This window comes from Castor canadensis, chromosome 17 (assembly GCF_047511655.1).
Source record: "Castor canadensis chromosome 17, mCasCan1.hap1v2, whole genome shotgun sequence".
NCBI classification, from domain to species: Eukaryota; Metazoa; Chordata; class Mammalia; order Rodentia; family Castoridae; genus Castor; species Castor canadensis.
Window position 1 is genome coordinate 6,198,591 of NC_133402.1, and position 16,199 is coordinate 6,214,789.

General features: G+C 38.0%; 1 protein-coding gene across 31 annotated transcripts in view; it reads left to right on the top strand.

The window, feature by feature from the left end:
* Window positions 1-16,199, top strand: part of Rbfox1 (RNA binding fox-1 homolog 1) — a 1,956,039-nt gene that overhangs the window by 1,851,533 nt on the left and 88,307 nt on the right. For all 31 annotated transcript variants that reach the window (XM_074060407.1, XM_074060396.1, XM_074060397.1 and 28 more), the window contains 2 exons: window positions 1,572-1,632; window positions 10,198-10,251. In XM_074060407.1, coding sequence (XP_073916508.1) covers window positions 1,572-1,632; window positions 10,198-10,251 — 115 coding nt within the window. The remainder of the gene's footprint in view (window positions 1-1,571; window positions 1,633-10,197; window positions 10,252-16,199) is intronic.

The window sequence follows — 16,199 nt, forward strand, 5'->3', positions numbered from 1 at the left end:
AGGAAAACTGGCCTTACTTTTTTTTTTTTTAATTTGACTTTATGTTACTCTTATTAATGCTGAAAGGTGGATGGCAAAAGTGAGACAAAAGAAAGGTTAATCTGAAAGGTTTTGTTTTTTAATTTTATTTTTCATGTTTTATGAACAATGGGTGCAGTAGATCCCAAAGAGAGTACAGTATTACAAAACCAAACAAAATCCAGGGCAGTTTCTTTTTCTCTTCATTTCCACTTCAGGGTTGGAGAGGGGTCCACAGTGGTCTGCAGATCCCACCAAACTGTGAAAGCAGTCACATTTGAAAGATTTGTTAAAAAAGAAAAAAACAATGAGAGGCTTTGTCATTAAACCTTTCATTTTTTTTTTGAAAGACGTCAGTTTGAATGTTTGCATTCTTTCGATTCTGAAGTGGGTAACCAAACAGGATTTTCTGTCTGCTACCTGGCCCTTGTTCATTATGTACATCAATAACATATTCTGACATGCTGAGTTTGCTGCTGGTACCACTGGGACCTCCCTCAACGAAGCCACAGTGTCGTATTTGTTAAAACTTAAAAAAAAAAAACCAGTTAAAAATGCTTTAGTCTTTGGAGTAAGATGTTGCATATTTTGCCTTTCATTTTCCCCCTCCGACGGTAATCCTTAGGCCCCTCACCAAACTCTCAGTAACCATGGTAACTGTATACAAACTCATGCTGGCGATGGTGCTGAATGGTAAGTGGTGAAGTCCATCTGCCGCTTCACGTATTTAGTGCTGATATATCTATGATACATATATCTCTTTATCTATACCACGTGACTTTTTTTGACTTGTTGTATTAAGTTTTCTTGATGCTCTATTTTTTTGGATATTGGTACGCCTGTAAATTGAGTGTACGTTCTAAGCGAGCCTGGGAGGTTCTGACTGGATTGAGTTATGACCGGTGCACATCTTACTCAGATCGTTAACTTCATATTGTGTTACACAACGCACCCTTCTCTTTTATCCTTTTGTTAGCTGTGACTTTAAAGCTTGAATGATTTGTTAATTCTTGCAATGTAAAAGGCTCTTGTTCCGAGTGTTGAATGCTAGATGTTGCTTCCCCCATGTTCTCTCCCTCCTAGTGTTGCACACGGCTTAAACTTGTTTGTCCCTTCTTTTGACATTTGTTTCCTGTACCTTGTCTCTTCTCTCTTCTATACCACTGCATGTCCCTTCATACGAAGTTTATTTTCCGTTTAAGAAACGGTTTCTTGTTTCTGTGTGTTACCATGGAGTACACGCATGCTTTTAAATCCTCAATTATGCAGTATCTTTTAATTTGCTTTTCCTGTCTCTTTATTAAACTGTTAACTGAGATGACATTGCTTTATTGAAATGATTTGTAAGTTAAAATGGTTATGAAGTAAATGTAATTATAAAAATGTATGATTTTTGTTATGCATCTACTGCTGTTCTATAAATTAAAATGCATTTTAGTTTTGTTTTGTTTCGTTTTGTTTTTAATGAGTAATCACAGTCATAATGCATGCAACTAATTGAATCATGGGTTGACCCTGGAATCCGTGCTCATTTGAGTTTTCTATGTACATAGGTCAATAATGCCACAGCACGCGTAATGACCAATAAAAAGACTGTCAACCCCTATACAAATGGTGAGTAGAAATTGGGCTTTTACAAGAAATCCTTCTACCTCTGAATCTATCGAGTTATTTAACCTGGGAATCTGTTCCAACAAGCCATGTTTGCCTCCACATGGTCAATCTGTCCTTCCTGCTGACCTCCTACAGGGAACCACCTCAATCAATAGAATCCTTTTCAAAACAAAGGCAAATTCAGTTTTCAGGTTAAGCGCACATGCCCTGCTTCCTGTGTCTCCTGAGAATTCCACTCAGGATGGAGATCCAGTAATTATTTGGGTAATTAATTTCATTTGCATTGATTCCGGTAAATTGGGAAATAATGGAGGTTTTATTTGTTTCTTTCTCACCTACATCTCCTTGTTGACCACTACTCATTCCTAAAAGTATGATCACATACTTGGAAGTGACATGGCGGGTGCCTTGTGACCGCATCCTGCAAAATGTCTGAGTGAATTCTTTGCTCTTCTCTGGGTTGCCCAGGGCCACTGGGGGCCAGGTAAGGACGTGTGGTGTAGACCCCTTCAGGAAATTGCATTTTTTCACTTACAAAGAATATTTCTCAGAAGTCCTCATAAGAAGCATTCCCATGTAACTGGAGTATAGCTCAGTGGTAGAGTGCTTGCCTAGCATTCCCAAGACTCTGGGTTCAACCCCCAGCCAAAAATAACAAAAGACATAATATATAATAATATATATGTTGCATTTTAAAACATTGTGAAGTCTGGGAACGGTGGTGCACATTGTAATTCCAGCTAGTCAGGAGGCATAGATTAGGAGGATCATCGCTATTTGAAGCCAACCTTGTACACAAAGTTAGCGAGACATCATTTCAACATATAAGCTGATTACAGTGGTGTATATCTGTAATTCCATCTATATGGGAGGCAAAGTAAGACAACTACAGAACAAGGCTGTCTCCATTCAAAAACACCAGACCATATCAAAGAAAATAATAATAACTAAAGCACAGAAGGGTTGGTGGCATGGCTTAAATGGTAGAGTGCCTGCCTAGTAAAGGTGAGATCCTGAGTTCAACCCCAGTACTTGCAAAAACATTTATGCATTTATGCTTTATTCCTTCTCAAAATAAATATCTCTTAAGAGATATGGAGGGAGAATCTGTTGCGCTAATCACATACATAATTGAGCCAAAAATAAAAAGAAAGTAATATAAGAAAGTTATACCCATTAAAATGAGTAGGACGAGTGTAGTGAGTAAAATATTGTGTTTAGTGTGACTTCAACTAAGTGATGGAGAGGATTCCACTAAATGGTAACGTGGCATTGAGTTGTAAGTTTCTTTGACTTATAAGGTTTTTTAAAATAATATAATTTTATTCTAACCAAAAGGGAAATAGCTGGAATTTCTATTTTTGAAGTTTTAGTTATACATGAATCATGGAAACACAGACTTATTTTAAGGAGAGGAAGTGGTTATAAAAGAAACATTAAAGAAAAGTCTAAAACATATTTTGACTAGTGCTGCTGACAACCTAGCTTCCCTCCAGGGAAGCCACCATTATAGACCATTGTCCATGCTTTTCATTTTTATGCAAATTTTAATTCATTTAATATATACCACTTTATAGTAGTCACAGTATTATTTACATGCTTTCAACATAAATGGTATCATGATGTATGTTGCTTTTAATTGACCTTTATACAACAGTGGAGTAGTTTTGATACATACAGATCAAACTAACTCTTTCTAGTAGTTACATAATATTCCATATAATGGATACATGGGTTTATTTAGAATTCCAGTGCTGGCCAACATTTGTTTGCCTGATTTATTTGTTTTACTTTTGCAAACAATGGCACTAGCATTTGATAGTTTTGTTTTTCTGCCTTCAGCCAATGGCTACCAATTTGAGAATGTCAGTTTGCTGTCAATTTAAAAAGGGACCCTAGTAGCCGGGCTCAGGTGGCTCACACCTGTAATCCTAGCCACTTGGGAGGCTGAGATCAGGAGGATCACAGTTCACAGCCAGCCCAAGCAAATAGTTTATGGGATACCATTTCCAAAACAACCAGGGAAAAATGGCCTGGAGGTTTGGCTCAAGTGGCAGAGCACCTACCTTGCTAAGTGAAAAGCCCTGAGTTCAAACCCCAGTCCCACCAAAAAATAAAAAATAAAATGGAGCACCATTAAACTACCCTCAATGTAATATGACTCTAAGTTGAAATACCAGATAATGTTTTTTTCTGCTGACCATCTTTTTCCAGCTCCAACAATCCAAGATACACCATTAAAGAGTCTAAACAATTTCTGCAAGAGGTTTTGCCCACTGCTGACATGACATGAACCTCTGAGTTATGTATGATGAGGCCTTTCTACCTGGGCAAAAATCGTAGCTCTGCAGCTTGCCAGAATTAGTATGCAATGACGTCAACCTGGTTACTGTGTGTGCTCTTGAACTGTGCAGTAGCAACCATGTGTGTGTGTGCATATGTGCACAATTGCAGGGGTGGTTGCATACCTATGCAAAGGTGCCAGGTGAGAAGATGAAACAAGAAATCCCAATGTGACTCTGTAAGCCACATGCACACATAGTTATTTTAAAGGAAGAGTTACTGATAAATGTCATACACATGGATTGAAAACCAGACCTATAGGATATTGGGACACAATTCAAAGCCTAAGTGCACATAGCCACTGTTTGTTGAATACTGTATGCATTACGTGAAATATTTTAAAGGAGTGGCACCAAAAGAAAGATCTGCAAAGAGTATATTGTTCTATTTTAGAGATGCAGAAATTAAGACTAGAAAGTAATTAATGAAGATTTTTCATTTAAGTTTGAAGTGAATGTCACCGCTGCAAATAGGATTTCCCATAAATTACAGAATGGCATCACTAGAAAAACTGGGCTCTTAGAATCCTTAGCAAGAGAGTATGATTACGGTATAAGAATGCATTAGTGAGCTTTTTCATCACTGTGACAAAATACCTGACGTAAACAACTTAAGAGAGGAAAACTTATTTTGGCTCATGGTTTTAGAGGTTGCAGTCCATGGTTCTGTTATGGGAAGCAGAGAGGTAATGGTGACAGGAGCCAGGTATAACCTCCTTCAAAGGTGCAGCCCCAGTAACCTACTTCCTCTAACTGGGTCCCACCTTCTCCTTTTCACCACCTCCTGCCTGTGCCAGTCGCTGGCCACTGAATTGTAAGCAAAACATTTAAACTCTTCCCACATGTTTTTTTCAAGTGGGAACTGATGGGATCTGTATCATAGATACTGTGATTGTAATGGTAGATAAAAAACTGAACAGGATGCCACTCATACAAACTGCTCTATTTCTTTTACTACTATGTGTAGTACAGTATTATTTAATTACCCAATAATGTCAATATTAAGTAGACACCTTGGTCCTTTTTTGCTGTGTCTAGTAAGTTGAATTCCTCCTAGACCCTAGCTTAAGTGTATTCACAGGGGTAGGTAAAATAAATGAGCCAACAGAGAGGGTCTGAGAAACTGAGTCTTAAATTCTCTCTTTTTATTTTCTTACTGGGTGAAGAAGAATATTTTTCTATGGAGGTATAATAGCGCAGTATATCCACAGAAGAGAGCACACTATGGGGAGCCTGGCAGTTACATGTCACCCCCAATAAACCAGCGTGAGTGGGATTCCTGACCTAAGGTTGTCATTTCCATAGATATCTTAACAGAATCAGAAATCATATATTTTGTCTAAAATCTAAGTGTTGGGTAGAGGGGAATGGCTCAAGTAGTAAAGCACCTGCCTAGCAAGCATTAGGCCCTGAGTTCAAACCCTACTGCTACAAAAAAGAAAGAAAAAATCTGTTGGTAAAAAAGAAAAAAAGTATTGCATGAACCAAACCAAACACATCTGTAAATGATGTACAAGTGATTACCTCATTTGGGGATTTGGGAGTTGCCTCCTGCCCTACCTATTTCATCTAGTTGGTCTCTGGTATCCTGTGTGCACGTGTTTAGAGAGCATGGGTATGAAGTTTTTGAAACCCCTGAAGTGTATTTCAGGCTTTTGCTGGAATGTATTTCTTTGATAGCCAACTCTGCAAAACCCTAGTGAAGTCTTGTTCTGGATTTCCTTGTGCCTTGTAACTCCCACTACGGTAATAATTAACACTAGGGATCTTAGCCAGCATTTTTCCAAAGAAGGCTAGCACATGACCTTGAACAAGTTAAATTTGTGGGGGTAAGGGAGGTGGGGAGTGCTCATTTGCTGATTGTGTTGCACTCCCTGGAGGCCTAGCCTTGGAGGGGTCTCTCTGAGCTGCTCTGCTCCTGTGTCTGATACTGAGTGAGAACCCACATGCCTGAGCTCCACTTCACTGCCTTGTTGTGTGGGGCCCTGGGAGGCTGAAGTGGGGAGCTTCATCAGCTGTTCTCTTTTCATTTTGTAAGCCTCATTATTTGGTTTAATGTCCTTGATCAAAATCTTAGAATTTGCAAGGCCTGGGGATGTATGCAAACTGCCTAAGAAATTAAAAATGGGATCATTTTGTCTATCTTCCTGACAGTACAGGTTCAGCTCTTCAGTAGGCTTATCCCAAGGGTCTCTTCCAGGTACTACAAGGAGTCACAGAAACTCTGTGTCCATTTACATGTGATTTGCATACATTTACATAAGCCTGCACCAGGTCTGTAAGTCTGAGCATGCCTGAACAGAGGTGATTTTCAAAGGCTGAGTTCTTGTTGTCTTTGATGGAAGACAGTCCTCTGTAATAGGGTCCTTCATTATCTAATGTATAGCATCTATCAGAAAGTAGCTCTTTGGAGGGTGGTAGAAGACAGAATTCTAGTCAGAAAGGAAAGTCAGTGTTTATGGAGCATCAAATTGTATTTGCCAATCACAGTTTCAGGTACTGGTGACTCATGACCGATGGCAGTCCTGTGTACTTTTGCCATTCTAATGAGGAAGAATGTTATTGAAAACAATTAAGAAGAAGCAAAGAAAGAAAGAAAATAAATCTGGGTAGGGTTAACAGCTACGCAAAATTGAATCAAAGAGTGACACTAAGAGAAAGCAGGAAAGTGACATTAAGTGTCATGTCCTGGGAAGAGATAAGAAGCTTAAATTACATCAAGATGTTTTATAAAGATCTAAGAAATGTTGGCCAAGCAGAGGGAGCAAAGCTTTAGATCTAGAATTATCTTACGTGGTTTTATGCAGATTAAAATATTTAGGCTAGTTCCCCTGTGACTTAGAGAGAAGGGGATGATTGTACAAAATAAATAGTCAAGATTAGATTATGTGAGCTTCTAGCAAGATAGGGAATTGTGTTGGTCCTAAATTTAGAAGGAAGCTGTTGAATTCTGAGTAGCAAATTGACACATCTGATTTACTTCTTACAAACCTTTTTGGCCACCATGAATAGAAAGGATAGGGAGGAAGGAAGGATGGTATGGGCGGGAGGAGAGAAGATGGTAAGAATTAGGGCATTTTCAGTTATGGTACTGTTTCTGCAGGAGATAAGAGTATTTTAATTTAGAATGTTGGCAATGGAGGAGAATGGAGGAAATGTTCCAAGTTTTACAAAGAGGATTTGCTAATGGATTATACAGGAGTTATGAGGATCAGGGAAGAATCAGGAAATGATTGATCAAGAATTTTATTTAGGACAGCCTAGAGGATGGGCATGCCACTTGCTGAATAGGAAGACTTGGTGAAAAATAGATTTTGGATGGGTGGGAGAGTAGAAAGTGAGTTTTCAATCCTACCCTTTTGTTCACAAAAGTCTTTGTAGGAGAAAAGATCAGGATTGGAAGAAGTGTGATACCTGCACTGATGCTTCCATGTTCAGCCCAAGCCTGTTGTTTCACTTTGTATCTCACAGGTTCCTGGTTGGTTTCTTGTAGAGAAAACCTTATTGTCTCTTTTAGATGTGAGATGCTTTTAGATATGAGATGATATAGATCTCTTGATGAGGGAGAATATCATGTAATTTTTGTTATAATTATATTGAGCAGACTAGGTAGATGGATGGATGGATAGATAGGCAGATGGATGGATGGATAGATAGATGGATGTAGATTAATGGCTAGAATAGATGGATGGATGGATGAATGAATGAACAGACAGATGGATAAACAAATGGTAAATAAGTTGATAGATAAATAAAAGACAGCTAGGTAGATAGATAGATAGATAGATACACAGACAGATAGGTGTATGAATGGCAAGTTGTTTTCTTGGCCCAAAGAAATGAGGAAGACAAAGGCAAATGAGGAAACCTGATGTCTATTCAGTCTTAGACACTGCTTAGCAATGTTTCTTTGAGGAAATAAAAAGCCATTGGAGTAACTTCTGATCTTTGAGGGGCCATACCAAAATTAATGAAGAGGTCCACATTCAGTGAACAGTGTGCCCAGGTTTAAATGCAAAATGAAATGTTTAAGGGAGCTGATAAAGGTCTATACAAGAAATAAAACTTGAGTGGAAGGGTGTAAACAAAGTCCATCTTCACTGCCAATCAAAGGGCGGACATAGTAGGTGTAAGATGTGAAATAAAGGGAAGGGGAAGAAGATCATAACTTCATAATTTATTATTCATCTAGTGTGATTCCAAATAGAGTTATTTCACAAATTCAAAGTTTCTATGAAGGACTAGTCAGACAGAACATGAAACATTATCTGCAGCTTTGACTCAAGCAGGTTTGCTCTATTTTCTTCTCAGACTCCAGATAAAGCCTTAAAATGTGGATGTTTTCTCATTTCTTTAGCTATTGGACATTTCCTTGTTCAGAAAGTAGTGGAATTTCAGTTGGTCAAATTGAAATCATTTTCTATACTCATAAAACACACATTCTGAGATGTCTGTGGTAATTTTAATTTTCATGTCACTTTAAGAAATTCCTGTGAGACAAGATATGATTCGTATAAGGGAAGAAGCATCAATATAAAATATTAAAAACCACTGGGGCAGAAAGTCTCGGAATATCGCATCTATTTCTATAGGTCTAAAAGGGGGCCCAGGAGTCCCCCTTAATATGTCTCTCAGTAATCCAAGTACCACACTTTGAAAAATCCATTCTAAAATAATCCTGGGAAATGTAAGCCACCTATCTCATTCAAGTTGGTGCTGAGAATTCTTAGAAATTTCCAGAAAGTTCTGGTTCTCCATAGATCCCAGGACCTATCTTTTGAGATATCAAGCTCCAGCTTCCTCAGTGAATCTCAGGAACACTTCTCAGCATTTCTTAGACAGACATCCTTTAGGTCAGGTAAGAAACCACATCTGTCTGCCTTCTGGAGGACCTCAGAGTGTTCCCATTGTTTGAAATACCTTGTAACATATCCAACATTTACTTGCCTTTTCTCAGTAACATTAATTAAAGGACATTTAGTATTTGGCCTTCTGCCCAAGGACACAAGACAAAACAGGACCTTTAAGAATTATGGAAATATCATGGATATTTCCATCAGACTTACCGGCAGGAGCAGGAAACAATCACAAATCCTAAAACACCATCATTCTTTAGAGATGGTTTGGGTCTTTGATGTGCTTTGCTGTTTGTGAATATTTTTGCACATTCTTTTCTTGAGTGAAAATTTCTAAGGAGCTAGGATTCACTTTAAAGAACCGTTTCCATCTATAACATTCAGAAAATCACAGGATTCTATGTTAATCTCATAGAAGGGTTATTGGAAAGTTACCTTAGCTATCATGCATTGATTAAGGATTTTTATGGTTTCTGAATGCATTAAGATGTATTCCATGCTAAATCTCCAGGGGATAAAATACCATTTTCTTTGGTATTCAGAAAGCATTTCTGAAATCTCTAATAACTTGAGGTCATAATTATGAATGATAATCACCAAAGTATGCTCCTGCAAAGAACTTTATTTATGTGAACTTTCAAATTTTTATAAATTTAATGCAAAGTGACTTGCAATGGATTATCTAGCAATGATATATGCAATAAGACAAAAACTGAAATTATTATGGTGGTTCTAAAAGTATTTATATGGTAGAAAATTAATTACATCATTTGAAAAGGTTCACCTGTCACTGGTCAGTAGTTTCTATTCCATTAACTTGCATTGGCAAAAAAATCAAAGAAAGACATGAATTCATTTTCTTATGTATATTTTTCAGATGTTTTTATGCATGCCCACAAAATACATCTTTAAAGTGTTAAAACGTATATATTGGGCTGGGTGCCAGTGGCTCATGCCTGTTATCCTAACCACTTGGGAGACAGATCAGGAGGATCATGATTCATGGTCAACCCAGGTAAATAGTTCCCAAGACCTCCTCTCCAAAATAACAAGAGCAAAATGGACCGGAGGTATGGCTCAAGCAGTAGAGTGCCTGCTTTGTAAGCATGAAGCCCTGAGTTCAAACCCCAGTTACACAAAAAAACAAAAGAACTGAGAAACGAAACAATCATATAGATATTGGGTATAGCCTAGCATAGGTTCAATCTTGGGGACAACAAAAAAAAAAGGTCTTTAAATGTGTGTGCATGTGTGTGTATGTGTACTATAAAAGCAATATTTCAATTTCTTTGAATTATGGTTTCTTTGCAGAGATAAAAGTTGTTGAATCAAATGTGCTAATAGCATTTTTGTGTGTTTGTTTTAAGGCTGGAAATTGAATCCAGTTGTGGGTGCAGTCTACAGCCCTGAATTCTATGCAGGTAAGGAGTTTCTCTTTGCACGCTGAACTCTTGATCTTTTCTAAATGTGCTTTGCCTGCCAATAAATAATAGGTTTTGTAAAAATCATATGAACCAAGTGAATCCCTGTCCTTCAAGTTCTGAGTGACTTCTTTGGGCAAAGCCAAGAGAGTTAAAAACTCTTTAATAATTAGAGAGTCACGTGAGTTCCATTGTGGGCTAGGCATGCAGCCCTGCTCTTTGTGACATTTCACATTGGTTTTGCCCTAAAAAAAAAGCATTGAGGTTTTTGTTCAATAGCTTATTGAACAAATGGAAGTGGTTCGTGCCCATTTTATCCCAGTGTGCCTGAATGTGTCTTTGAGTTACACATTGCCATTTGGGGTATCATTCCTTCCTTCCTGGCAAAGCAGAGAGTTAACTTAATTATTCCAATAACAATGTGGTGATTTGGAGTTGCCACGAGAAAGACTGTTTGGAAAACTAGAAAAAATTAAGTTGTCTTTCTCTATGAATCAATTTCCCTTAGCAAGTTTACTTCTCTCTACTTTGCTTCAAGGATATATCTCTCTGCTTACCTCATCCTTAAGTACCAATTACCCTTCACTTGGGAAATCCACCCTCTTAGGAAGTGCAATTTAAAAATTAGGGGAGATAGGAACCCAACAACAACAGTAGCATCAACATCCGATGTGTTTGGCTTGACTCAGATAGATAGATCAGCTATCGCTTGGCTGTCACTGGTGCCTGAGATATTGCTCATCAGCAAGCCTTCCCCTAGTAGCTGACTTGCCACATGGATGTGGGAAGACTTTCTTTGTTCAACCTCTTGCTTTTGAATAAGGGGAAATAAGTGGCAGGTTGATCTAGAATCATTCACTCATCTCATGTTGGTAAGGCACACTCCTTGCTTCATTTCTTCCTGAGATGCCTGATTCCTGTCATTTTCCTGAGACTAGGCATCAGTCCTAGAAGATAAGAAAAAGAGAGGAAGCTTAGCTACTATAGAAGACCAGTTTGATAAAAATTAGAATTTGAGGCTGGCTGGTGGTGGTACACACCCATAATCTCAGCTACATGGAAGATGGAGGTAGGATGTTCACAGTCTGAGGCAAGCTCAGGCAATAGCCCGAGACCCTATCTGAAAAAGAAACTAAAGCCAAAAGGGATGGGGGCATGGCTCAAGTGGTAGGGTGCTTGCCTAGCAGGTGTGAGGCCCTGAGTTCAAACCCCAGTACCACAAAAATGAAAATAAAATGTTGATAAACACAGGGAGGCTCACTATGATAGCTGAGTTCTGGATTTTAGATAGGCAATGTTTGCAGTTGTTCTTCAAGTATGAGTTTTACCAAGAGTCTTAATTGAGTCCAGGGATCACACCACTGCGAAACAGCCTTGCTCACTCTTATGAGGGAAAAGAGCTAAGCTGTAAAGCTTTCTAGGATTTTGTCATGGAGATAACATGTGAGAGGACACACAGCAGACTTAGGGACATGGAAACTATACTCAGACAGATCAAACTTAAATCATGCCTCCCCTACTTGCCAGCACTGTGACTCCAGGCAAATTATTTAATCTCTCTGTGCCTCAGTTTCTTCATTTCTTCAGTGGGGATAACGATAGTAGCAAGCTCATAGGTCTTTATTAGAATTAAAGGGATTAATATGTAGAGTTCGCTGCATAGTAGCACCATATATATGTTTGGCTTAACGAAACTGAGCAAGTTAGCATTCTATATCTGTTCCATGAGGGGAAATATTAGCCATAAGGTAATTCTGATCAATTCTGAGCATACTGCTAGAGATTCTTAACTCATGGAAGGAGAAGCTCTTTAGTTCTCTCATGTCCATTTGGGAAAGTTAATTTCTGGAATCAGGGTTTGGCCATCTACTCAGGGGGCACATTGAACTGTGCAGATATTGCTAGAGTACATCTTGTCCAACACTGAAGAGACATGAGATCTCCCATTGGTAAAAAGAGGAATCAGAACACAGCTTCTGGGCACCTGCAGGTACTCCCTGTGATGGAGAGCAGCCGACCTGAGGAGCTGGCAGGTTCTCTGTGCATGTGATTGTGTGTGTACATGCACCTGTGTGCTGGTTTCCTCTCCAGAATCTTGGGGTCAAGAAGAAGAGGCAAGATGTCTTCCTGTGAGGAGGTTGGCATAGATGTGAGAGTTGTGATAGAGGATCATGTAGTTTTCACATCCTGTGCAATGTAGTTGCTGGTCATGTTTTGCTCTGTTAACCAGGAAAACACCAAATATATCTCCTTTACTTGGGTTTCCAATCCCATGTGTATATCTATGGGCATTGAAGAGGACATTATGACAGGGTGCTAATTCAGATTGTCTTACTCGTGCAAGAATAAATTGATCTGCATTCCCTTTAAAACATCAGAGCAGCTATTCAAATTTGCTCAGGACTCAGTCTCAGTAGTGAGGTCTTTGGATTATTTGATTACTCTCTGATTACTATGGGAAGAAAGTAAGTTAGGAGGATTACTAATTTCTGAATTCTTTCTATAGTGTTCTAAGCACTGTACATAAATGAATGCAGTAAATCCTCATTGCAGTTCTGCAAATGGGGAAACTAAGATGCAAAAAGTTTGTGTCACTGGTCTGAAACTTCACAGTGACTCAAAAGCATGCCAGATTTTGAAATTCCATTTTGCTCATCTCACACTTGAGTTCTTTACAACCATATTATAGTTTCTGTATTTTTATAAATATTAAGACTCATACCACTGCTGTGTCTAAGCCAGACAAATTAAAGAAAATAGTCATTTTGAATCATTCCAACCTCCACTACCATAGTTAGGTGTGTTAATTGGTTCCATCATGAGACCCTTTAAGGAGACTGAACAACCAAAAATTAGCCCTATGAGCTATTCCAATAAGTTTAAGTCTAAGAGAAATGGACCATAGGAAAATTATTATTGGCAAAATTTAAGTATTTGTGTTGCCCATACCTGGATTATCCCAGATAACAAGATATTTTCTTTTTTACCTGAATGTTTCTATATGTAGGTAGACAGAGTCCATGATATTCAGAAAAGGGAGGGAATATCAGTGCAATTTCAACACTCTGGAGCATTTCCTTTGAGATATTTGAAGACTCCCCCCAAACAGTTAGAATCCATTTAGCTTATGTATGTACGGAACAGATGTATGAAAAGGTGGAGATAAAGTATCCACTTTCACATGCAGGTATAATTATTCATGTCACTCATCTACATACCTATGACTAAGAATTTATGGAGCATTTTAAATTTCCCCAGATATAAAAATAGTCTGGATTTGTCTTGCAATTTTGAATGTGCCTCAAAACTGAAGTGAAGACCTTGTCATTAATTTGCTTTGAATATTTAGGCCAGCCCTGAATCTGCCCAAGATAGAAAGCCAGGCTTATTACTCATTTCTATATACAAGTCACTTGGCTAATGACAAATTTCATAATGCTCCCATAGCATAATTATCGATCTTCTGAAGTGTATGCAGAATTAACAACCCAGCCTCCAATTGTCTCTCAAAATGGGGCATCAAAAGTTCACATGTTTTGTAAATTAAAATCAATATTTTCAATCTCTCCTAAAGGTAATTTTCCTAATTTAGTAGACTTTTCCCTCACATTTATTTTCTCTTTTAATTATAAAATGGCAAGTTATTGATTTTTGTATATAACCTTTTGATGCCACAAGTGCATTTTTATTGCTCACACAGGGTGGGGGTGGGGAGGTCGGGTGCACTTCTTAATGAGTGCCTTTAATTACTAGCTGAACAGTATTAATTTGCTTTGATAAATTATGACATTTGCTCTCCCTCACACACATTTCAGGAGAAACATTTAGAAAACAGCTCCAAAAGGTCTTTCTTTTGGAATGCTTTTTTTTTTTCTCAATTTTCCTCCACTCATGCTGACATGAACTTTTAAATTCTTATCCAATACTAGTCTCCAAAAGCAGATGTACATAAATCAGCATATCCAAGGAAATATATAAACCTGCTCCAAAGAAGATTTGTTTTTGTGTAAAGTTAAAATGGTGATGATTATTTTCCTAAGTTCAATCATCTTCAGACTTTGTGAGTCTTAGTCTCAAGACAAATGATTGGTAAGTAAATTAAAGTTCAGGAAGAGCTTGAAGATTTTGCCCAGTGTGCTTGGCCATACCATTTCCTTTTTTTTTTTTTAATTGTTGTGCTGTGGGTACATTGTGGCATTTACAAAAGTTCTTAAAATATATCAAATAAATCATACTTGAATTCACCTACTCCATCATTCTCCTTTATCACTCCTCTCCCCATTCCTGGAACAGTTTCAACAAGTCTCATTTTTCCATTTACATACATGTGTACATGGTATTTGCACCATATTCACCCTCCTATACCCTTTCTCCATATTCCTCCGCCCAACCCCTTACTGGTACCAACTTCCCAGGCAGGACCTATTCTGCCCTCCTGTTCTCTGATTTTGTAAGAGAAAAAAAATGACATTTATGTTTGTTTAAGATAGCTACACAGGGAGTTTCCTTGTGACTTTTTCATGTATATATGATTATAACACAAATTGGTCCATCTCCTCTGTTTTTCTCCTTTCTACCTTACTCCCCTTCTTATGGTGATTTCAGTAGGTTTAAAAATTCTATACTCATTCTTGTATAGGAAGTACATTAACTGTATTCACCTTCTTAACTCCTTTACCCTCCCTCTCTCTATGTGATCTCCATTTAGGGTGACCTGTTTTTCATAATATTGCTGTATTTATATTAAGTCTTTATTCCACATATGAGAGAAAACGTGTGACCTTTGGCCTTCTGAACCCAGCTAACTTCACTTAAGACAATGTTCTCTAGTTCCATCCATTTACTTGCAAATGACAAAATCTCATTCTTTGTATGGCCACACTATTTCAGAGTTGAGATAAAATTAAGGTGCTAGGGAGAGGAAGATTATCTGTAGATGTCTGCTTTGAGCAGCCTGCCTCAAGTTACTGAGTGTAGGTAGAAATGGGATTTCTAAGAGTTAGCAGGGAGGGGTCCAAGGGAATTCTTACATGTTTCCTATCGCTGTGAGAAGTACCGTTGCCTTCTTAAAAAGATTTCTGAAAAAAAGTAGTCTTTTAGAGATAATTATGATATTGACCCAACCAAACTGTTGATTTAAAGCACCTTTAATCTTCATAAATAAGTAAAAGTAAAAATAAATAACAGAAGGTTATACAAAGTTGTCAGCTTGGTACTAACAAATGGCAAATTTATCTGTTTCTCAATTCCAGTGAGGAACACACTGCAGAGCTTCCTCATACTGTATATCATATCAGCAACTCATTTCTGTGATTAAATATCCCATCAGCGGGGCTATAAGGCAGCAAAGCTTAACAAGATTCATAAGATGTACCACTTGAACACACATAACTCACTTCTGTGGATGGAGAGCATCCTGCCTGCAAAGGAAAATTGCAATTGAGTTAGATTACTCCAGGAGACATGGTCAATTGAGAAAGGAAAAGATCTCCTGATGAAATGCAGCTCAAAGATAGGTACCGAAGATAAGAAATATACCATTAAAGCTAAAAAAGTAGAGAAAGGTGGAATAAACCAACTTGAAAAGCATCCAATATGAGGTTGAGCTTTAGTCTTGATGCAATTATTATTATTAGAGGGATTTGGGTGAGAGGTAGGGAGGAGGTCTCCAATGCATACACCTCCAGAAAATAAAAGTTTCTAGTTTTGAGCAGGAAGGAGGAAAGGTACTAAAAGAAAGGCATGCTTGACTGCAGTCACATTTGACAGGTCTTGAAACAAGCTCATTTTGGGTTATAGGGAGGATCAGGTACAATAATAAAGTTAGGAGAACCTCACAAACTATAAAGTAAATATAAATATTAGGGATTAGTGTGACCAACAAAAGCCACCTTGATTGATTGTGTCCATGTTGGTAAGAAACCAGCCTGGGATTGCATGATCTGCTA